Source organism: Amblyomma maculatum, chromosome 6 (genome assembly GCF_055883805.1).
Source record: "Amblyomma maculatum isolate TAMU_Amacu chromosome 6, ASM5588380v1, whole genome shotgun sequence".
In the NCBI taxonomy this organism is placed as follows: domain Eukaryota; kingdom Metazoa; phylum Arthropoda; class Arachnida; order Ixodida; family Ixodidae; genus Amblyomma; species Amblyomma maculatum.
In genome coordinates, this window is record NC_139349.1 from 116972431 (window position 1) to 116997723 (window position 25293).

Below are 25293 nucleotides of genomic sequence, written 5' to 3' on the forward strand. Positions count from 1 at the left end.
TGTTGGTTCACGACGAATGACTCAATCGCAGGTGTTCCGACCGCGTATTTGGGTTTGCTTGGGACGGTGGCTCCGCGAGAGACAAATGACAGAAGAGACGACGAAAGCGGGCTGTTCCGGCCAGCGGCTATCACTCCCCGCACCTCTCGCTCATTGGGTGCTGAGCGCGCGCGCCCGTTTTGTCGCCGCGCTTCTGGACGTCCTGCTCCCTGCACCTCTCGCTTGTTGGGTGTTGCGCGCGCGCGCCTTTTGTCGCCGCGCTTCTGGACGTTCTGCTGCTGAACGTTTTTTGCCCTGTAACGTCGTTTGTGCGCTTCACTGCCTACCTGCCGGGTAACGTCGCGTGTGCACGCTTCGGGCTGCTGCTGAATTTTTCGTTCGTGTAGCGCCGTACGCGCGCTCTTGGCTTCTGCTGAACTTTTTGCCTGCATTACCGGCTTCATTGTCGTAGTGCGCTGCAGCAGAAGGCGACACTCCTGCCAAAGAAGTAGCAGCATTCTTCGGCGCTTGTGCTGTCCGTACGTGAAACTATGGCGGCTTCTTTGCCATTCACATGCGAGCTCGACAACGACAACAGCGTCGAGAACGTCAAATGCTTTCGTGTCGCCCTCAACACTGATGGGGACGCGTACGAGTGGCTGAGCAGTTACAGCAATGCTACGAGTACGTCGTGGGTAGTCGACTGGGAAGTGGCCGATCCTAAAAGGTATTTTACTACCTGACTTGGCATGTGCTCGTTCCTTGTAGTTTTCTCTTGATTAACTAATTTTGCTTACACCCAATGTTCTCTCTACTGAACTGAAAGTTTTTGGTTGTTTCATTTTGTGTGATAGTATCTGTGCATTCAATTTGTTGATGGCCCAGCATCATAATGCACAAGTTAATGTGGCTTCTTAGATGAAGAATGAATTAGTATAGTGTAATTTCAATGTATCATTTTTCTAATATATGAATTGAAACAAAAGTCTGCTTAGTTATGCTGGAATGTAAATTTATATTTTTAGATTGTAAGCTCTACTTCTTGGGATGCAACTTCGAATTCGCCTGGCATCATCCAAATGACCTTGAGTGGACATACCGCACTTTTCTTACGCCAAAAACTAATCTTTATTTTTAGGTGTCCACAGAAAAAGACAAATACTGCAACTTTCTTTTCCCATAAACCACTTATTATTATTAACAATCGCAGAATGAAACGGCAGTATGACCTGGTGCAGATGTCCACCGAAAACCTGCACCTTACTTTTCCCCAAAACACACTTAAAGTAAAAATATATAAAAAGCATAATAAAAAGTGGTGGGGCATTCTACTTTCCAATTTATTTCCAACCTACAAGTCGGGGGTCCCCCATGGAAAAAGCTACCACAGACAGCTTGACTGGGCCTTGGGGGCCTACAGGCAGCATCTCGCAGTGCATTTCACAGCACAATAAAAATGGATATGAACATGAGAGCAAAAGCAGCGTTTACACTTCCTAAAGAATTATACACACATCAGATATCATAAATGAATATGAACATCACAGTAATATTCATTGCCTCATCATAAAATTTGTTGATTCGTGTCTAAATGCGCTATGTGGAGCAGTAAAGTCAATGTGGGCTTTAGGTTTATTATAAAGTGATGGTATGCGGTAGTCAAGAGTGGCCCGGCCATAATTTTTTTTCGTGTATGTGGCACTGGTTTTACTTCCCTACGTAAGCTGTAAGCATGCAAGGGATGTGTGTATCATTTGGAGGGGTACATTTATGCATATAGAAAGACAGTTTGTAATCATATAATTTAGTTGCTTTAAGCATATGATGTTTAGTAAACAAGCGATCAGTAAATAGCTGGCTAGGGTTTCCATAAAAGTTGTCAAGAATTCGTAGCACCCTTTTTTGTAGCCGCTCTAGTTTATTATAATTATGGATGGTTGTAGCTCCTCAAACTAAAATGCAATATGAAAGACTAGAGTAGAAATTAGCAAAACATATTGCTTTTTTGAGCTTCACTGGAAGTAATCCTCTCAGCTTATAGAGACAGCCAACTGTTTTGCTTAATTCTATCGCCAACTTGCTAGCATGTGTGTTCCACGACATGGTTTCTTCAAACCAGACGCCTACAAAATTTTCTGAAGTCACACACTGCAATGCTGCACCTTGAAAGTGTAGGACTAGCTCAGTGTCACAGACTTTGTTATGAGGCTCTAAATAATACATTTAGGATTTTTAACATTCAAAGTTTGCTCAAATAACTATTTATGACAGTGTTCAATTTGGTAAAGGTTTGTGCGGAGAAAAAAATATTTGTGTCATCAGCGTACATGACCAGTTTCGGTGAAAGAGGCAAATTGCACGTCATTAATACATGTCGGGATACATGTAAAAACTGGGATGTGGTCACTGATATAAAGGGAAAGCACACCTGATAAGCACTGGTCACAATGTACAATTGGTAATGCAGATATCTAGAAGTGTGGCACCGGTATCGGTAACATGGGTAGGCAAGGAAATTATATTCGAACAAGTGGAAGCGCGAAGTATGGTTTCTAGGCACTCAGAAGATGAATCTTCACCAAGCATATTGATATTCACATCACCCATAACTAAGAAGGCTCCTTGCATTGAATGGAGGCTTGACAACAAAGTTTTCATTAATTCAAAAAATTGGGTTTTGTATCCTAATAGTGGCCTATGGACAGCTGCTATAAGAATATTTTTTAACCGTACCATAAAGCACTCAACACTGGTTATTCGCCGAGAACTTCGCAGGCAATTGAGGCTTTGCTTTTTACCTCTTAAGGTGAAGCTTGAGCATCCCCCTAATGCAAACCCCCTCTACAACCTTGCTAAAGCATGTCAAACCATACTTCCCATAGCTTTTGCTTGTGACTATTTTGAAGCCATTCTTATAGCCCCCCATTTTTTCCCTAGGATTGTATTCCACAAAAGGTGGAGATGCCAGCATAGCAGTCGCAACAAGACTGCTGGCCGGAACGCTACAAACTGCCCAGCCTTCGTTGACATAAAAGTCAAGAAAGTCACGAAGGACACAAAGAAGAGGGATGGCTTCTTGAAGCGAACTGTGCCGCTGCCTGCTGTCATCAGGGTCAGGGATGACCATAATCATGCTACTGACTGCGCGGATGGCCTGCGGTTGCTGCGGAGCACGTCTGACACTCGGGCAGCATTTCATTCCTACTTTAATGATGGCCACAGCCCAGCAGAGGCCATAGCACTACACCAACGAAAGCTGGAAGTAGAGGATGACGGGCTAGAAAAACTGGCGAGTGGTGCTGTAAACCCGAGTGCCAACACAGTCTACAACTGGTACCGGGTCTGGCGGAAGGAACACTTTGGCAGTACTGCAGATCCTTTGACTAAGCTGGCTGAAAAGGCACCAGCCTATCTTCATAACGGTAAGTTGCAATATGCTCAACAGTACTATGTTATTGGAGAAATTTTTTTTGCGATTTTATAGCCTCAGGGCATAAATCCATAACGTTGTTGCAGCCTGGAAAGGCCGACATTTGAGGTTGCATTACAGTTTTCTTTTCCCTTCTAGAGGCCACGTCAGGCTTTAACCATAAAGCTTCGGAGCAATGGCCATGCAAGTCTCCACTTTTCAATACCTGGAAATTTGAGATTTGCAGGCCAAACAGTCAGTTCTCTGTCTCGTGAACATTGTGCCTGCCACAGGAGCCGCTAACATAGTAATAGGCCTGGTGCATGAAAATGCAATGTAGACAAATCCCACTAGTTTCATGTGGTATTTAATGTTTTAGCGTTACAAGCTGCAGTGAATATTTTCATATCTTAAACTTGTCATGAGCATGCATCTAGCCTGTGAGAGTTGATAGTGGGTATAACATGTTAAGTTGGCAGGAGCAATATAAAGTGACATGTCTGTGTTTGTACTGCGTCACATAAAATACCCCAGAAAAAAGATTGAATGGCTAAGATTCAAAACCATGAATTTCTCACAGCCTCATAGACACCATATGATTGCCATGTTACTTGCTGGATAAGGTGAACATGGCTTATACTAAGTGAAATGCAAAATCTCGTGATATGAAGGTGAAAAAAAGGGTGAATGCACCATAAGAATGATACGGTGCAAACAAGGCATAAATGAAAGTGTACAATAGCCTATAAAAGGTGTTTGCAGTCATTAGCTTGATAACTGTTTGCCAGCAGTCAAACCTTACTCCTGGATAGCACAAACAGTAATTATTTAGTCTTTTTTGTGTCCTGTTTAATGATCCGACATCTAAAATATCATTTATGAAAAACTTCCCAATTCAATCAACCACACTATCAAAATAAAAAAAGAAATTCCTCTGCGTGTTTTCCATGATTCCAGAGACTTCTGACTTTTGTTACATGCACAGCTCTACAAAGCCCTCAATTATATACGCATATCTGCTCAGCAAGGGCGCCCTATTAAAAATCGGTTTTAAAAATTATGTGTGGAAAGCCATGATAAACAGTAAACTGTATTGGATGAGTTAAAAGTAGTTCACATTGTGGAAAAGTGCAAAAGAGACAAAGGACAGAGAAAGGAGAGGACGACACGGGTGCTGTCTAACTAAGATTTATTAGAAAGTATATACGGTGAAATGTGCGAAACCAAAACAAAACATCAAGGATTATGCTGCAATGAAAGGCACTTATCAATGAAGGCTATCTCATTTCCTTGTAACACAAAAGACTGTTATGCTACACATGTGACCGGCTTCTTAGCAATGCAGTAAGCTTCAAAAATATCCCTGCCTATCTGGTTGTTGCTGTAGTAATGGGTCGTAGTGTTATGCAAAGCCAGATAGCAATTATGCTTTCTGGTAGGCTGGAGTCTTTCTTACACACGGAATTGAAGCTTACATGTTTGTCATGTAGTATAACAGCAATGTTTTGTGTCTCAGAATATTTACATAATTTTCTTTTAATGCTGTATTTACTACTGCTTTCATGAAAGTTTGAGAATCCGAAATAAAATTTCTCATTACCACCTATTATTTACCCTTGAAATGTATACAAAATATAGTGCATTCACTTCATTCTATTTTCATGTGTTAATTTAATGCAGGCACCACATTATTTCCGGTCAGAAATAAGCAAATAACCTAAACGGAGGCCATTTGCTACACAACAAGGGTGGGACCAAAGAGGGTCTTACTGCTCCTGATATCACAGAAGCACAGGCGGTTCTCGCACAATTGCTGCCTTCCCCATGTAGTCATTTGTGAACACATTTCTACTCTCTAATAAATTATCTTTCAGGCAAAAGAAATAATTGCATTGATCAACACCACAAATTAGGAGATGATATAAATATTCTCCCTAATGCTTTCCTTCATTTCAGTGACTGTCAGCCTTACCCTTTCTCCACAATGAAATCATGCCATACTAGGCATCTCTCTTGGCCTGTATATACCTACCTAAAGGTGTAGAAAAATTCAGAAATTGTTGTCATCATAATCACAGAAGAACACCACACTAAATGCATACTAATGCTCTGAAGTTTCACTTTCTAAGAACAATTTCCGAGTGGCAAGCTCTACCTCTACAAATGGTATTGATTACCATTGGCAACAAACTTTATAGCATATTTTAGAAAATGCATTTGTCGTATACTGCAATTTTATTTCATGTTTTTAATTAATGCTTGCCTTCTCATTGCATTTTGCTTTTATTTTCTACCTCCCTGCTTGGATCTAAAGAAAGGTCTCTATTATTTTGTACGAAAATAGTGTTCTGGTTACGTCACATGAAGCATTGACACAGTCGATAGTACAAGGTTAAAAGCACGTGTCACCTTTCGCAGGGATCGATGTCAGGATCACAAAATCTGAAGATGGTACCAGCTGGGCAGCTCTTATAGTCACCCAAATAATGAAGAGGACGCAAGGGCTGACTTCTGCCAAGGAGATTATATTCATCGACAGCACAGCCTCATGCGATGAGTCCCAAAGCAGCGTAACGCTGGTACTTGCAGCGACCGTGGTTGGAGCGCTGCCGCTAGCGGTCCTGCTGCACAGCTCTCAAAGCACCGAGAGCTACAAAGCTGCTTTTGGCCTGCTCAAGCAGAGCTACCCGACGTGCTTCGGTGGTGCTCATGTAAGCATTAATGTGCATAGTGTTCATAACGGACCAAGTCATAATTACAGTTAGGTGCACAATTGTGAATTGATCTTGTCTCTCTCCTGCTCTGTTGGAAAGGGGGAGAACAAAATGAAACGCTCTGCAAATTTAATCTGACCTGTTGCATACACAAATCAACTTATAAATTTTCACCACCACAGTTTTTAAATAATAATTCCCAAAGACTATGTAATAAAAATACAGCATTAGCTTCCAATTCATTTTATAAGGTAATAGGCAAAGGCTATAAAAATTCTACATATCGTGATCATCAGCCAGACTATACCCACTGTAGGGCGAGGACCTCTCCCATATTCCTCCAACTAACCCAGTTCTGTGCTAGCTGCATCCACCTGACACCTGCAAACTTCTTAACCTCATCTGCCCACCTAACTTTCTGCCTCCCCCTGCTACGCTTTCCTGCCTTTGGAATCCAGTTTGTTACCCTCAGCTACCATTGGTTGTCTTCTCTATGCAATACATGCCCTGGCCATGCCCATTTCTTCTTCCTGTTCTCCACTAGAATGTCATTAGATATTTTTCTGACCTACCCGACACGCTTCCTATTTCTGAACATTACCCCCGCCATTTTTCATTCTATAGCCCTCTGCGTTGCCCTGAACTTAAGTAGAACCCTTTGTGTTAGCCTCCACATTTCAGCCCCATAGGTGAGTACAGGTAAGACGTCACTGTTATCCACTTTCCTCTTGAGCGGTACCGATAAACTGCTAGTCATAATCTGCGAGTACTTGCCAAATGCGCTCCATCCCAATCTTATTCTCCTGGTTATTTCCCTTTCATGATCCAGATCTGTGGTTACTACCTGTCCTAAGTGGACATATTTGGAAAGAACACAGTGGTAAACGCTAGTTCACTCTTAGACGCACACCACACACCGCACACCACAGAACGAAGTTAGCTAGGCCTGAGCGTCGTCTTCTTCACTACTTCGCATCAGCACGTCGTCGTCGTGTCGATATACTGTGCTCCGTAACAATATTTTCCAACCACTTCCAGTGCTTCGCTACCTATAGTAAATTTCTGTTCCTTCCCTGGGCTGTCGAACATTACCCTAGTCTTCTGCATATTAATTTTTACGCCCACTTTTCTGCTTTTCCTATCTACGTCATCAATGGTTCTTAGCAATTCATCCCCGGAGTTACTTAGCAAGGCAATATCATTAGCAAATCGTAGATTACATGTAATAATCGTTAGTCCTGTTGCGAGCATTTTTTCTTAATGACTTCAGGCTTCAAATGGCTCACTAGGAGAAGGCAAAAGCATACATATTTTTTCGGTTTCTTTTGCTGTTGCATGGCTTCAAATCCTGCTTGATCACTGAAAGCCCAGTTCAGTCAATTGTGCCACGGCACATATAAGTAGCAGCTGTATGCTTTGTAATCAAGGTGACAGGCAGTGGTGTTACAAGTGTGAGCAACATACCTTATATTTTATCCTTTTTCCGCTGGCATATTGACATCACAGCACCATATTACTGTCTACATGACTTAAAGAGGCAGTCTTCTGATTTTTTTTTTAATTATTTTCTTGCATCACCTAAAAGCTCATTTTCCAAACTGATAAATATTTGGCTGCGGCACTGAGGAACCCAGCTCAGCCACTTAAAACACAATTTTTCAGTATGATAGTCTCATTTTCTCATTGGCAGACAGTGTCTGTAAACCCTTACTTTGGATACATGAAATTTAGTTAGCATAGTATTGTGAAACTCATAGGAAAAAGAAACTGTCACGCCTTTTATGTGGCTTGCAGTGGCAATCTTGAGGATGACATTAACCAAAATGCAGACTTTCTAAACCTATAGGTAAGGGAACTAAAATATATTTAATTAAAGTAGGCAGATATGAACTAAATATAACTGGTATTTTTTATGACCTTGAAGTACGAGGGGAAAACAAGTGCTGCGGCAGTTATAGCAATGATGTGGACTTAGCACTTTCTCCTTAAAAGCATTTTATTAAAAGCGGATCAAGCAAAAGTAAATGATGATAGTTGCTGCACTTTACTGAGAGAAACGCAGGCTGTCTTAAGTTGATATGAACAAAAATAGCTTTCTTTATGATGCTTTGGCATAGTTATGAAATGTACATTCACTTCATCCGCTGCAGGGAGCGCCCATGTAAGTGGCAAAGAGAGGACACGGCATCTGCCACCATCTGCTCAAACCTTACTTTCTCAATGAATGAAAAGATAAATTTGGGTTTAATCTGCAATTTCTGCCCTCGTTACTGCCATCAAGTGGTCAGATTTACCAGAATACGCTAATATTTATAGTCATTTATGACATCAGACTGTCCCTTTAAGTTCCATGATTAACAGATGAGCCGTCTCGATAAACTGTGATTTTCCAATATCAGTGTGGCCATATTTTTAAGCCTGTGGTCTAAGAAACCATGAGGGGAAAACGCCTCCTCAATAGTATAGTCTGCTTCTTCTTTGTGACCTTTGTCTCTCTGGCTTTGCTACCCGAAGGCTTCTAACAGATAGCAATGTGCACATCTTGTACTATTATAATAAGTGTTTCTGTTTACTGCAACTAAGATACAAAATATTACTCATATTTGTCAGGCTCCCGAAGCATTCATGACGGACAATTCGGCAGCAGAAAAAGCTGCCTTACAAGCAACATGGCCTGAGGGGAAGCAACTCCTCTGCCACTTCCACGTGGTCCAGGCAGAGTGGCGCTGGCTTCACGCATCACGTGACATCAGCAGGGAGGAGAAACGAGATTTGATGACAGCATTTCAGAAGGTAAATGCAAATGAAGCATGCTATACTTTTGCTGACCACCTCATTGTTAAAGGATCTCAGGTGATCGAAATTAGACTGCAGCCCTCCATTATGGCATTGTGCATAGCCCAGGTAACTTTTGAGATGAAGTCCACGTACCTTACTATGTCATGCCATACCTCATTTTTTTGTGCCTGAATTTGGTTTGGAAACCAATATGGCTGTGGGATACTGCATTTATCAAAATGCATAAAATAATTGGTCAGCAGCGTAATGCTGTGAGATGAGCCCAGATTTGAAATGTACTCTAATAAAATGATGTGAACAACAGTTTCGAGGATGTGGTTAGAAAATGTTTTGCATTTTCATAAAAACAACTTGCAACTTTCAAAGGAAGTGAGCCCTTCTGTGCTCTGGACTAGCGCCTAATTTCTTGTTACACCCACTCACCTCAGGTACATCAATATTATACTTGTAATCTAAATGAGCATTATGCATTCTGTGCGCCGCCTGTAGGGGCACCACTTAAAGCTACCTATCAGTGGCGGCAGGAAGCATGGACGGGGCACAATCTCTGGCTGCCCCATTGCTAGAGCAAGCATGACAGAGGTTCACATTTTAATTTGCCCACCCTCGAGCAGTGTTCGAAACATATGAGAAACTGTAGTGGACAGCTCTGCATAACTTACCTGCCAACGTGGATGGTGAAAATCACACATCGTGGTTGTGGAATTATCCTTTTTGCGTATAGTATGCACACATTGCAAGACGTGCTTGGTCGTAAACTATAACAGTTTTTAAGTGCATTCAGTAATTCTTATTGACCTTTTCACCTCAATGTTAAACTTTGCATTCTACACAGTCTATATTTTTTTTTGTCAGAAGGCTGTCATCACAGCATTTTTGTCTCGATAGATGAGAAGCTTCGCTTGAAAACTTTGCACCATGCAACTACCTGACTTGCATTACCCACGTTGAAATGGACAGCAGAACAGAAAAAAATTACCTTTGTTGCCTCTCAGATGTTCCCGGCTTAGAGTACCTTAATTCATTTATTTCTTGCCACTAATAAAATGATGCTGCAGAGTCTGCTGTTTTTTTTTTTGGCTTCTAAGGACAGACATTTTAAAGAAAGCAAAGGAAATGTGTGCCAGCAAACAAGCTGGAGAAGTTTAGTTATGAAATGAGTTCAGGTGAATATAATATCAAACCTGTCAAAGAATCTTACACCCAAACGGTTGCAAATTACATACAAATGAGAAAGTAGAATAAGAAACCTTTAAGAAAAACCCATAGTCATGACATATGTTCCATGTTAGCAGAAAAATGTTTCAAAGCAATTACATATGTATCAATATTCCAACTTAATGATTGCTAGAAACTGAATTATTTGCATTATTAAGAGCTACATCATGCCAATCTGGCAAATATGCACAACAAATGATATTCTGCAACTAACCGAAAATTGAAGAGCCAGCTGTGCAAAATCTAGAATGATTAGTATGCAAACACTAGAAATGTTTCTCGGTTTGCACGTCGCCTATGTAAACTCACAGGTGCACAAACTATCCAAAGTCATGAGGGAATGCATGATGCCATCTATGTTGCTTTCAGTTCAACAAATTATCACTGTGCAAAAGACATGAGTTTGTCAGTTGCGATGAGTAAAACAATTATGCAACTTCCTTTCGCATGCAAATATAAAAGCAACACTCAAAATGCACTAATGATGATTGACTAGCTACAGATTGCATTAGTATACATGTTCCACTCCAGCAGCAAAAATTAAGAAAGTAACGTGACATGTGCAGCTCTAATTTTTTTCTCCGATAGGAGACAATCCAGTGTTGTCTTTTTCCCCGCTTGTAAAAACGGGCAGGAAACTTGCAGAAAAACATTGCAGAGAAGCTTTTGTAGATGTTTGAACACCTCACTACATAAGTTTGTTTTTATTTCAACCAGACCTTACATGAAAAAAATATCTGATTGAGATTTTTATAATCTATGACTTTCAACTGGGTTCTAATGCGAGGAGAGAGGGTGCTGGAAGCCACGTCTGTCATTTGTGGCACCGATGACAGGTGACTCAGAGTGTATTTGAAAACTATGCACTGCTGCAGGGTTGTGCTTGTCCATGATTTACAGTAAAAGCTCGTTAATTCGAACTATCGAATGGCCTCGAAAAAACTGACAAGAACCATTTACATTACGGTAAATTTATCCTGGGCCGAAGCGGGCTGAAATGGGGCTGAAACGTGGAGGCTAACCAAGAGAGTTCTACTTAAGTTGAGGACAACCCAGAGGGCTATGGAACGAAAATGGTAGGGGTACCATTAAGAGATAGGAAGCGTGAAGAGTGGGTCAGAGAAATAACTCAAGTTACCGACATTCTAGTGGAAATTAAGAAGAAGAAATGGGCATGGGCAGGACATGTAGTGCGAAGAGAGGATAACCGATGGTCGCTTAGGGTAACAAACTGGATTCCAAGAGAAGGAAAGCGTAGCAGGGGGCGGCAGAAAGTCAGGTGGGTGGATGAGGTTAAGAAGTTCGCGGGGGTCATGTGGATGCAGCTAGCACAGAACCGGGTTAAGTGGAAATATGGGAGAGGCCTTCGCACTGCAGTGGGTATAGTCAGGCTGATGATGATGATGATGAAATTTATCCTATTTGCTCGCGACCCGCTTAATGAACTCATCCATCCACCCCCGGTTTTAGGCTGAGAATTTGAAGAAAAAAAAAACAAAACAAAAAAAAAAAAACAAACAAAAAAAAAAAAACAGGCGTCACCCGTTTGCAGTCCCTCCATTTTGCGCTGCCACGGTCGGTCGCAAGGTCGGCACCGCAGTTCTTGGCAGTGCGCCAAGATGCTGCGCAACGATAACATCACCATGTCTACCTTTTGACATTGGCTTCAGCGGGGGGGGCCCATGCCCAGATTGCGGGTGACTGCAAGTTTTTCATCATTGTATATAAGTTCACTGCGAGGCAAAGGCCTGTGTCATGCCACTCCAATTCATCCTTCAGGACAATGTACTGTTGGGCTGGTTGCCAAGAGTTGAAACTTCATGCCATTTTTACATTATGCCTGTCCTGTGAATGCAAAAGCTAATCCTGTCCTGTGCAAACCGTGCCCTCACAGCACCTGTAGACTGCCCAACCTCGTACGCTTACTTGACTGATATCTCAACTATGTTTGCCCTCTCTTTGAAGGCTCTGCATACATACCCTGCTCATGCCCATGTCTGCTTCATTCCAACCAGGATATCATTAACTCGCATTTGTTCCCTGACCCACTCCACTCACTTCCATAATTTAGTGTTACAGCAAAAAATTTCCACTGCTCAGCTGCCTGCTACACCATTAGTGTAGTTTTAATCCTTTTTTCCAGCCTTCAAATTCTGTTCTCTTGGCATTTCTCCAATGTAATGTTGAATATTATTTGTGTTGTGTCTATATTAATCTTCAGACTCAGTGGGGTGCTTTGTCAGTTTAGTTTCATTTGAGGCTCTGTAGTTGGTCCCTCCAAGTCATTTTCTTTTCGTATAATGCGCCTAAAATGCACAGTGTCCCTGTTGAAGATAACTGAGTGATTTTGTACGTTACAGCTACTGTACCAAATGCAATCATTATATTCCAGAATCATCTCGTTGCATCTTATTATAAAATAAAAGTGGTAAGTCCACATGCCACTGCTGAAAGATGCAAAACAAGGAGTGCGATGCGAATATATTTAGTACAAGGCAATATGTAATGTGCATTTTATAATATTCCCTGCAGATAATGTATGCATCATCGATGGAGGAGCTGGATGCTGCAACGGCGGAGCTTCAGGCAAAATCCCACAAGGGATATGTGGAGCGAGTCACGGCTTTCCTTAAGCGAAAAACGGAATGGGTGCTCCTCTTCCGTGCTGGGATACTGACTCGAGGCCACAACACCAACAATTTTGCGGAGGCCTCAGTCCGTATTCTGAAAGACGTCGTCCTTGGAAGGCAGAAAGCCTATAATGCCGTTGCCCTCGTTGACATTGTCAGCACTGTATGGGAGGGCTACAAGGGTGCGAAATCCCGTGGGCTTCAACCTACAGGTACCTCGGGATAGACCTCATGACACAGCGTGCCTACCTGGTAGACTACGAGAGCAGCCTCCGTGCGAAGGTAGTACACAGCCAGAATGTCCTCAGAGCCAAGGCGTTGTGGTCGTTAATAGAATGGAGGTCCTACGCGCCATATGGAAGGCGGTGATGTTGCCAGGTCTGACATATGCAAATGCAGTGTTGTGTACCACGTCCTCGACGTGAGAATTTATGGAGCGAAGACAGAAAGGTGGAAAGACGGGCACTGGGAGCCCATCTTTCATCCCCCAACGAGGCGGTGCAGGGTGATGTTGGCTGGTCCTCCTCCGAGGCCCAGGAGGCAGTAGCCAAGATTTGTTTTGAAATGCATTCGTGAACTCTGGGGGCGGACCGCTGGGTTCGAGTATAACGCTGATTTTTGTACTGCGGAGTATGCACACGTGAATTGAGTGCAAATTATGAGGTACCACTGCCAACTGTGATAAACACTAAAGACACCTGCCGGACTACTTCGAAGGGGCGTGAACACGTGGCAGCGACGGAGACCATGCGGTGGTGAACTGGTGCAGCGGCCAAGCCGGCTCTTGGTATGTACTCCACGCACAAGAGGGACATCACTCAAGAGCTGTGCTATGACAACTCCCTGGGGAGCGCCCTGCTTTCTGAGGCCCGTGCGGGGGTGCTGCACACAAAGAAATGGCACGCACGGATCGAGGGCAAGGACAACGCGGATGTCTTGTGTGCGGTGTGCGGGAGGGAGACAGAGACGATCGAAGATATTGTGTTGACTTGACAAGTGCTCATGCCATGTCAGCCTAGCAGGTCAACTTTGCTGCAGGTGCTGGGGTTCACGTCTGGACAGCCGCAAGGAGACGCTGCGATGGACAGTGATGCGACACAGCGGGATGAGAGGGCTGTGGCTCTGGAGACAACCAAACGACGCCTTGAGAACTGGATACGGCATACTAGATAAATAGTGTTGGTGGCATTGCGCTAGGGCGGGACAGACTCCGTCACAATAGGGAATTGACTTGGCTAAAACCTTTCTGTTCGGCTTCGTACAAAGAGATAGAAATATCGCTAATACAGTTTTCGCCTTCTTTCTTGATATGAAAAGCTTCAAGTGCCAACCGCGTGTTTATTTTTGCTTCTGCCAAGAATCGTCGTCTCATGAAATCGCGGTGCACACTCGCAAGCAAGAATATGGGACACGAGATGAACACCTTTGTCATCTTTCTTAACATTTAGCGCATGCTCCCTCAGTTGCTTATTAATACAGCGGCCAGTCTGCCCGATGTACGTCTTCCCGCAGGAAAGTGGGATGGAATACACCACTCCAATGGTGCAAAGAACATGAGTAGTTCGGTGCCTGATTTGGCAGCCAAGACGCCCATCACTGCACGTGCGGGAGCAGAGCTTAGGGATAGAATGCCTCTTTGCTATCTTCTTCATATGGTGTGACACATTATGAAAATAAGGGACCATCACCGGCCTGAACGTTTCACGTTTGGCCTCCAGGAGGTCTGAGGCCAAACGTGAAACATTCAGGCCGGTGGTGGTCCCTTCCGCAGAATCCGCAGCTTTTTTCTGTGTTATGAGCACAGCCCAGTCTCCAATATGGCAGTGCCCGTTGGCCAATTTTGAAAAGGTTAATAACAGGCTCCACAAATACCTCTTGCCACTGGCCATTGATGAATGGAATTCGATTCCGAAATCTATAGTCCAGGAATGTCTGAACTTGAAATTTAGACTGTTAATATCAGTCCAAATTGCTAAATTAAAATGAGCAGCATTTTGACTTAAATTTTTCTTAACTACCTTACTGTAGCCTCAAAAGTGAGTTTTGCTTTGTTCGCTCTCTCAAATTTTACTAGCATATACGACCTGTCATTTGTCTGCGTAGCCTCAAAAGTGAGTTTTGCTTTGTTCGCTCTCTCAAATTTTACTAACATATACGACCTGTCATTTGTCTGTGTACTACTTTGTGCATATTGTGCTTCTATAAACCGCCTTAATGTGTAAGCATATGCTGACATGAATGCACTGGTGCCCTTGACCATTTGGTTTTTGCATTGTTCTATTGTTATGCACTGTATTGCAATGTTGTTACCATGCCTTTTTGTTTGTTTTCCATTGCATAAAAAATCTACGACAATGAACATTCTCTACTAGTCCTTGCTTCCCCAAAAATAATGCCCGCTCAAGGTCTTTAAGGATCAATCAATGATGACGGTAACAGTCTGGAAGGTAGAAGAACGAAACAACCAGATGTTAACCGAGTAAAAAGCTAGTCTAACTGATCTGTGTGTGTGCCTGTGTATGTGCCAATAAATGTGAAATACCAATAAAATCTTGTAAATAATTGATTAGAAAGAAGAAAAAAAAACAACCACAGGTCACTGGTGGGATACAAACCTGTGAACCTCGAATATAGTGTCTGGTACTCTTATCAACTAAGCTACAATAGTGGTTATTCAGTGTTCAAGTTTGCTCAATATTTGTGTGGCGTGTAACCTACACTTGACGGTGCTCACCAGAACCACCCTTGTTGGTGGTCCTCAGCTGTCATGTGGAATGTCAACTTAAAGGAAGAGTGGGAGCTGGGCGCTACCTGCGACATCAAGGCTTTCAGAAACAAGGCCCATATGGCAAACATTAGGCTAATCAGCAAACAAATGCAGGGAGAACAAGGTGCTCATTACATTATAATATATATATATCTCGTGAGGCAGACGGTCGCACCAGCGAATTCACCTTTCTATTTCAGATAAGCCGAAGCAGCAGCTACTGACTAGCCCCAGCTCATCACCACTTCGTCTTTTTCCCACGACTTGATAATGATTACACTTAGATGAAGATGAAGTTCACTCACATTGCTTACAACCTTCCCCCTCCCAAACGAAAGCGACCATCCTGGTCGTAAATTATAGCTTAAGGTCGGCAGTTAGTGTTTAAAACGCGACGTGCACTACCTCGGTGTCAGTGCCGCGACACCGGTGATCGCGAACAGGCGATGCAGGTGTGACGAGATAGTTTACAGGAAAAGTTTGTTCTAGAACCGTGTACGAGCCAATAAAACGGCTCAGAAACCTTTCACACAGGCCGGGGATGCGAGTAGATGTCCAGAGTAGCACTTCGTCTCCAGGGCTGAAAGACACTGAGCGATGGGTTGTATCATATGTGCTTTTCCTGGAAGCTTGAGTGGCTTCAGTTTGAAGGCGGGCACAATCACGGCAGTGGGTGATACGAGACACAAACTGTTCATGGGAAGGTGCGGCAGAAGGAGTGGAAACTGAGAAGAAAGATGCTTTGAGTGAGAAGGTACGGTGGTGGCCATAAACAAGAAAAAATGGAGAGTAGGTGGTGGTTTGTTGAACGGCAGTGTTGTAGGCGAAGGTGACAAAGGGGAGTAAAGAGTCCCAGTTGTTGTGCTGAGGGTGAATATAGGTGGATAGAATATCAGAAAGGGTGCGATGAAAGTGTTCCGTGAGACCATTGGTCTGAGGGTGGTAAGGAGATGTAGTTTTGTGCACTGTGCCTGAAGCATGAAGCACTGCGGCGAGGACGGTGGAGAGGAACGACTTACCACGATTGCTAAGGAGGAGGCGAGGGCCGCCGTGGAGAAGTATGGTGTGGATGAAGAAGTTGACTATTTCGGAAGCGGAGGTGGAAGGAAGTGGTGCGACTTCAGCGTATCGGGTGAGGTGGTCAACGGCAGTAACGACTCGGCAGTTGCCAGCTGGAGTCAAGGGCAGGGGTCCATATAAGTCTATTCTGACGACTTGAGAGGCGTGAAAGGACATAGGAGAGGTTGTAAGAGACTGGCAGGAGGCGACGTAGACCGCTTGCAGCATTGACAAGGGATGCAAGACGCTACATATTTCAATAGTGAGGTTGAAAGGCCAGGCCAGAGGAAACGACTTTTGATGCGGTCGTAGGTTTTGTGGTATCTAAGGTGACCTGCGGTAAGGTCGTTGTGAAATCCTTGTAGAATTTGAGGACGCAGGGAAGAAGGAATTACGGGAACCCAGGTGTGGCCCAGTGGGCTGTAGTTGTGCCAAAATAATGTGCCATTCTGTAACTTGAAATGTTTGAGCCGAAAACAGAGACGGGCATTTGGAGGTCTCATAACACCGGTGAGACCATCAATCAGCTTTTGACAGTAAGGGTCAGCACTCTGGTGGTGAGCCAGATTACAGTCTATGTCTGGCATGGGAGCAATAGAGGCGGCGCTCAAATAAAGAGTGGATAACTGTAGAGTTTAAATCGCATGACTCCGTTGGGACAGGAGAGGAATGTGAGGACATGTGTTGCGATGGCGAAGCAATAGGGCAACGAGAGAGAGCGTCGGCGTCCTTGTGCTTCTTGCCCGATTTATAAGTGACAGTGAAGTCGTACTCTTGAAGGCAGAGGATCCACCGCCCGAGACGACCAGACAAATTTTTCAAAGAGGATAATCAGCATAGGGCGTGGTGGTCAGTGATGGCCGTGAAGTGACGGCCGTACAGGTAAGGATGAAACTTCTGAACAGCCCAGATGACTGTGAGACATTCTTGCTCGGTAATAGTGCAGTTTTGTTCCGCAGTAGTCAGAGTTCGGTGTGCATAGGCAACAACATTTTCTGTAGAGATGTCTTGGCGTTGCAGAAGGACAGCGCCAATGCCATGGCTAGTGGCGTCGGTGTGCAAAATAGTCGGAGCTTTGTCATCAAAATCGCAGAGGATAGGACCCGAAGTCGGAGCACGCTTCAGAATTTCAAATGCTTCTTCGCAGCAAGAGACCAGACGAAAGGCATATCGGTGTGAAGAAGCGCATGTAAAGGTGAGGCAATAGAGTCTGAATCGCGGATGAATTTGTGGAAGTATGATGCCAAGCCGAGGAAACTGCGGAGATCTTTGACCCTAGTCGGGTGGGGAAAGTGCAGCGCAGCAGCGATTTTGTTCAGGGTCAGGCTTATTTCCTTCGCTGCCTACGAGATGGCCAAGAACTAATAGATTTTCAATGCAAAATGGCATTCCTTCGTGTTTAGCTGTAGGCCGGCACTGGAAAGAGCTGTCAAAACTTTATCGAGATGACTAAAATGATCAGAAAATGATGTCGCCTAAGTAACAGAGACATGTTTTCCATTTGAGGCCGCGGAGAACTGTGTCAATCATGCGCCCGAACGTAGCAGGAGTGTTGCAGAGTCCAAATGGCATTACATTGAATTCGTATAAACCGTTGGGTGTTGCAAAAGCTGTCTTCCTTTTATCATCTTCATGCATGGAGATCTGCCATTAGCCTGATCTTAAGTCAAGGCTGAAAAAAAATTGGGCACCTTGTAAAAAGTCGAGGGCGTTGTCAATTCGAGGGAGGGGATACACATCCTTGTGAGTGATTCTATTCAGAGCACGGAAATCTACACAAAACTGAACCGGCTTTTTTTTTTGCACTAGCACAACAACAACAGGCGGTGACCAAGAACTGGACAATGGGCATATGATGTTGCGTGCAAGCATGTCACGAACATTTTCCTGAATAACCTTGCGCTCAGTTGAAGGCATACGATATGGCTGGCGCCTAACTATGCCTGATCCGTCAGTGTGGATGCGATGCGTTGCTGCAGCGGGTTGACCCAATGCGCCGAAATTGACATCGAACGGGTCTGCGTGCTTGTTCAATATAGCGAGCAATGCGTCTGTCTGGTCTGCTGTCAGGTCGGTGCTGATTGTGTGGCGAAGTGCTGCACTGAGCGAGGCAGGGGATGAATCAGAGCGATTAGAGGTGGAAATGGGAAGAAGAGCGACAGGCTGGGCGGAAGCAACTGATGCAACAGTAGAGCTGCGGCACAGAAGAATGGGCTCCGATGTGGTGTTGAAGGCAGCAAGAAGAGAACCGCTACAAAATCGAAGAAGGGACACGATGATGATAACACCTCTTGACAGGAGATGAGGGCTGGGTGTACTCAGGACGTCACCATCGGTGACGGCGTCAGAAGTCACAGAAAGAATATCTTCGTTGTCCGGATAGAGGACGTTATCGGCAACCATAACTAAGCGGGAGGAAGGTTGTTCTCTATCGGCAACAACGCTGCCTGCAGTGACCTCAAGAGTGGGAGCGAAACACTTAATGTCTGCTGAGGCGTTTTGGAGGAAATCCCAGCCGAAGATGAGTTGATGGACACAGGAGGATACGACAGCAAACTCAATGAAGTGCAAGATACCGTCAATGATGACTCGGGCTGTGCACGCTTCACAAGGGTTAATATTCTCTCCATTTGCAGCACGTAAAGGAGGACTGTTGTAAGGAGTGCACACTTTTCGGAGTTTTAAACACAAGTCAAGCTGCATAACGGAAAAAGCGGCACCAGTATCAATTAAAGCTTCCAGTACATTTCCTTCAACGAATAGAGTCGACATGTTCGATTGGAGCAGTGGAGGAATTGGAGCGACGGCAGATGGTGCAGTTTTACCTCCGGAAACTGCACAGGCTAGTTTTCCGTGCGGCAGGCAGAAGCTGAAGATGGGGGTGAAGGGGAGACAAAGTCCGCTGAAAGGGTGATGGGGAGCGGCGAAGCGATGGCCGTGCTGTCATAGACAGGTCAGGGGAAGTCGACGGAGGTCATTGTTGGTGTAATATTGGTGAGGCGTAAGCTGGTACGCGTCGTCACGTCAAACGTACCTGTAGCTCGCACGCTCATCTCGCAGTCATCGGCGACAGACGCGTGTAACATGGCCGCGGATGCCGCAGTAGAAACAAACTGGACGAGGTGGGAGAGGCCGCCAATTACCACACACCGGTTGTCGCGAGGACAGGGCGGCGAGGCTGGGTGACACAGGCCAGTGATGGGCAGGAAGACGAGGAGGTGCCGCAGTAACTTCAGCATACGTAGGGACTTAGGAAGGGGCTGGTGGTTCTGTAGCCATGGGACGAGTGAATGAAGCAAGGTCCTCCTTGATAATGCCATGCAACTCAGGAGATTGAACAGGTGGACGTGAGAAAGCAGGCACCGACGAAATATCATTGTGGAGCTCTTCCCGTATAATAGAGCGGATCATGGTGCGCAGATCGGCTTCGGGAGCTTGGCTCGGATCACAGGTGTTGTTGAGGCGGCGCGACTGTAGGTAGTCAAGTCGCTGGCAAGTGGCACGAATGTCTGCTACATATATATCTATATACACGTATTACACTAAGAGTGCCAACAGCCACTGACACCAAAATAAGCATGGGAACTTTTTGTATTGATCATTGTGAAATAAATATGTGATCATGGCAATAGTTGATTCATACGTAGAACCTCTGTCATTACTGTCATGATTAATAATACCTGTCATGAGTGTATTTTCAAAAGTGTTACCATAATCCATCTATTTCTGTTGTCTGCTTCACCAGCCGTGTTGGTCTGTATATCACAACCATATTTATGAAGTGAGCATACTACAACGTAAAATATTGTCTTGTTTACACTCGCTCTTCATTTAGACATGACTGAAAAAACACTTTCAGCTTGCACATTCATACGAGACCAAATATATTTAGAAAACAAATGCGATAACTAAAAACACATTACTCTGCTGACTATATTCCACTGCTCTGAGTTTGAGTTGTTTAAACATCTGTGCTTGTTTATTTTCTCTCCGTAGATAAATACTCCACAACCATTTTTTATTGTTAGTTTAGTGATACTGCACAGCTTGTGTCCATCACTCCTGAAGTGTATAACTAAAATGAATAAACAAACTAAAGAAGCTGGCTGAGCACCCAAAGAGGTAAAGCAGAACAATGAATCTGAATTGAATTTGAGGAAACGAAAAGGAAGAACCGTTTATAACATGTAGCGCAGCATTGTTGCAGGTAATGGCAATAGATCTGGATCAAAAGAGGAAAATATGAAGTCAGGAGGAAAAATAAAGTGAAAAGCATTAGGCCGGTATTACCAGGTAATGAATATCAGTTTACCAGTACATCACTTCGGAGGAAACTACATTATAGTTGCATCACGAGTGCTTGCATATGGGACAAACTGTGAGGATACCAATACAGATGGGAATTAAATTGGGGACAGCATAGTAGAAGTGAATGACATGGTGTACAGCCAAGGAAGACGAGGCAGTAAGGGTGGGTCTGGGTACAAACGAGACTTACTGATGCCGTTGCTGAACCTGAAAATAAGACGAGTGGCAAGGCATGTTTTATTAAGGGAATAAGCAATAGTGAACTCTAAGGAAAGAAAAATGCCAAAAGGCAGCAGAAATTCAGGTAGGTGAATGTGGTTTGGAAGTTCGTCGGCCCAAGGCAGGCACATCTGATGCAGGACACAGTTAGGTGATTGAAGTTCCAAGATAAAGGTGCATGTCATGCAGTTTAGTTAGGTTACTACAAATTATAAACCTTTGCATATGCATGTTTTGTATGCTTTCTGCACTTATTGTTTTATTGTATTACATGGGTCATGTTTTACCCTCCTTATTTATCATTTATTATGCAAAAAAAGATTTCTGCTATTTACTTACGTGGAAAAATATCTTTATTGCGATTTGAACAATTTACTTGAAAAGCCCATTAAATAACTGCCAGCCTGTTATGAGACCGAACTGTAAATTGTTTAATCCACTTTTAGTTTTTTTTTTTTTTCGTCTGTGGACATGTTGAGGCCACTGTGTTTGCACCACATTTTGTATTTTGAGCAGGTTTATAATGTCTGCATAAGTGCGGTCCACAAACTTTCACTTCTTTCACCTGTATAGGCCCATAATTGTCATCCCCTGCATTTGTTCTTGGTTTGTGCAAATGCAGTATATAAATGTGTACTTTCTGTTTTTCAAAACGGATTCATATGCTGCAACATACTGCCTGTATTAAATTTCTGTTTCACCCCTTAAAATAATACCTGCTATTTAATTAAATAATGTTGTATATACCAAAATATATAAATGACTAAATATTCACTTTGCCATCCTGTGTAGCAGATAAAGAGGTACCATCTTGAATTGTTGCCCACTTAACTTGATGCAAAGAAGGCTAAATAAGCTGTAAAAATGAGCGCTTCCACTTATGTTCAGGAAACAAGAAGTTTCAGTCAGAACACTCTACACATGGCTGGCACTGAAGGATAATAGTTGTGCTGACTCCTCAAAAATAAACGCCTTGTGAACGGAGTTCAAACTTCGTTCCACTTGACCACATGAAAATTTCATGTCATTCAGGTGTTTCTTCGTCCTGCAAGAATGGCTAGAAGAAGACTGTGCAGGGACTGGGCAGTAAAGTTGGTAAGGAAATTGAAACCAGGTGTTCTTTCTAAAAGCAGAACAGGTGGAATTAAGCCACCGACGTTGAGGCTGAAGCCGACAGTTAGACGGAAGCTCCTCTGATTGGGAACAGATGTACATAACATACTGACACGTGAAAATGGAACGCAGACTAAACAATAACAAAAAAAAAAACATTTCGGGACCCGTGTGGTCTTAATTGGGATGACATCGAAAGGAAGGAACAGTTCGTGCATGACTCGTTTTAAACAATACAGGTACGCGGCATAGCCGCGCTCTGCTGCATTTTTAATAATTATAAAGGCACGCTTACATTCAAATAATTGAAAGTACATGTATGCAGACAGAATTGCGTTTCGTAAGCACTGTAAGTGCTGTTTTGAAGCTTCAAAATACATGCATACAATGCAGGCTAAAAGGGAATGTATACGTACCTAAGTACACACTTAAAACAATTACCTCGGTAATCTCTCAGAGAAATAATGCTCACCACACACATACACACACACACACAAATAATAATAATAAATTGAAAAAGCATACGCCTCGAATCGCTGGACCGCGGGGTCTCTCAAAGCATCGCGCCGCCTCGGGGGGTGCATTCATCAGCCGATGGCAACAAGCACAGGTGCTGGAAAAGCTTTCCGGTATAAAAAAAAGCGCTTAAATAGGTGCGCAGAAGCGCACTAAACGACACACGCCACAGGTTAAAAGCACGTAAATAGCTGGTCAAGTCCGCCAGCTGGACACTCATCCGTCGATGGCAACACAAGTTCGGTTGGAATAACGAATTTAAGCTTAATTAGGTGCGCAAAAGCGCACGAAACAACACACGCCACCAGTTAAAAACACGGAAATCGAAACCTCGGAAGTCAGCCAGCTGGAGCAGCGTGCTACCGCGGCCGACATGACGCCCATTGAAAAACCATACTCTTTGAATAGCTTGGCCGCTCGGCCTGGCTCGGCTCTCTCAAGCTTGCGCCGCCTCGCGGTGGCCGACATGAACGCCCATTGAAAAAGCATACGCCTTGAATCGCTGGGCCGCTGGGCCCCGCTGGGCCGCTGGGCTCTGCTCTCTCAAGCTTCTTGTGCCGCCTTTGGGGGTGTAGATGGTAGTCGGAACAGCCGACTTTCTTCGTCTCTTCTGTCGTTTTCTCTCTTGCAGAGCCACCGTCCCGAGCAAACCCAAATACGCGTTCCGACCTCATCTCCTCCACCTCCTGCAGACAGGAGAGGGCGACGCACTTTCCCTCGATCTCCAGGCTTGGCCAGCTTTTGCACACACACGCACGCACACACATTTGGCGCGTGGCAGGAACACGCTGAGACTTGTCGGCGGGAGGAAGCGTTGCGCGGCCGATGAACGGCGCCGAAATGGCCGATCGGCTCGCGGTTCTGCCTGTTGCTATGCGGTGGCCGCGTCAGCTGTCCCACTTCTCGGGGGAGAAACGTAACACCGCACGCTATCACGTGGTGTAACCCCGTAGAGAGCGACTCGCTCCCTTTTATTTTTTATCACTAGTCTTCAAGAGTATTGTCGCGCACTCCCTCTTAGTTTTGCCTTCCTCCATATAAGCAACGCATTAGCCAACAATGTCCGATAGTATTACATGCCCCGCGTGTGAGAAACCTTAGCTTCGGCGTGCACTCGGAAGGCGTGCTCAGCGGCAACTGGCTCGCTTTTCTTCCCCCCCAAGATGGCGTCACGGTGGCTTCACTTGATGGGCGCGCTTTCAACTCCAGCAATTTTTGATAACCTTCTTGGTGCCAAACACAACGCCATAAGTTCTGACTAAATGGCTTGCGCGCAGTAACTTGCTCGCCCATACAGCCTGCGCCCACAGGAGCAAAAAGCGATCTTTGCAGCTTTTGTGTCGAAAAACGCCACTGGTTAATTTTACTGCTCCATTAAATTACCCCTTTGTAAGAACCAACTTCTTACTCACCAAGCGAAGCTTTACTCTGAGCGAGAAGTTTCAGCCATTGGGATTCTGCTTTCAAAAAAAAAAAAAACTGAACAATGTTAAGACACGACGAGATTCAAAATTAAAAATGGAAAGTCGGTGGTCTATGCGGCATCCCACAGTGCACTAGTACAATCGCTTTAAAACAATAGAGAAATCGGAGGCGCAATTAAAGAAGACAAGTTACGCAAGTAAAATATTGACACAACCGCAACGACGATGAATTGCCGGTGGAACCGACGACGCAACAACGAACCCGTAACAACGACGAACTGCCTGTGGAACGGAAGACGCAACAACGCCCCCGCAATGACGACGAATTGCAGGCGGAACAGATGACGCGACAACGTACCCGCAACGACGACAAATAGCCGGTGAAGCAGACCGCGTACACCGACGCAGAGCAGCCAACGACTCAGAAGCCTGACATTCGCGAGCAGCTTTCGTTGGACATACCAGTAATACTTGATGGTCGCCTGGTTGGAGCTTTGTTGGATACTGGCGATAATTATTCTATTTTGAGCAGCAAGTTTGCCGCAGTTCTCAGGAATGTTTTGACTCCGTGGGCTAGCACACACGTTCGAATTGCTGGTAGTCATCCGACTACTCCTATAGGCATGTGCACGGCCAGAGTTCAAATTCAAGAACCAACGTTTGTGGTAAGCTGCCTTGTTCTGAAAAGCTGTTCGCGTGACCTGATTCTGGGCTCAGATTTTCTTTGAATATTTAGCAATTATTGACCTCCGTGATTTTAAGATCTCTTTTGCTACTGAGAGAGCGGTGGCCCTCAGCAGTACAAAGAGACCACTCAATGTACTTCGAGTTTTTACGAACAATGTCACGCTACCAACCCGAACCAGCGCCTTCGTTAATGTGAAATGCAATGCTTTTCAAGATGGGGACGCAACAGCCGAAACTAGCACCTCGTTACTGTTGACGCAAGGATTCTACGTGGCCCGCAGTTTGATCCATCTTCACCGTGGTCAGTCAAAAGTACTTGTTACCAATTTTACGCACGAGTATCGGGACCTTTTTCGGGACACTTCAGTAGCTTTCGCTGAACGCGTCTCTGATGTCTCCGAGTGCTTGTCCTCGGAAACCGTTCCACCGCCTACATCCCTCGACAATCTCG

General features: G+C 44.4%; 1 protein-coding gene across 1 annotated transcript in view; it reads left to right on the forward strand.

Annotated features, from left to right (window-relative positions):
- The first annotated feature begins 530 nt into the window (after positions 1 to 530).
- LOC146186642 (uncharacterized) overlaps positions 531 to 25293 on the forward strand; it is a 121826-nt gene continuing 97063 nt past the window's right edge. The window contains exons 1-4 of the mRNA XM_084608072.1: positions 531 to 706; positions 2755 to 3401; positions 5807 to 6099; positions 8713 to 8895. Coding sequence (XP_084464198.1) covers positions 531 to 706; positions 2755 to 3401; positions 5807 to 6099; positions 8713 to 8895 — 1299 coding nt within the window. The remainder of the gene's footprint in view (positions 707 to 2754; positions 3402 to 5806; positions 6100 to 8712; positions 8896 to 25293) is intronic.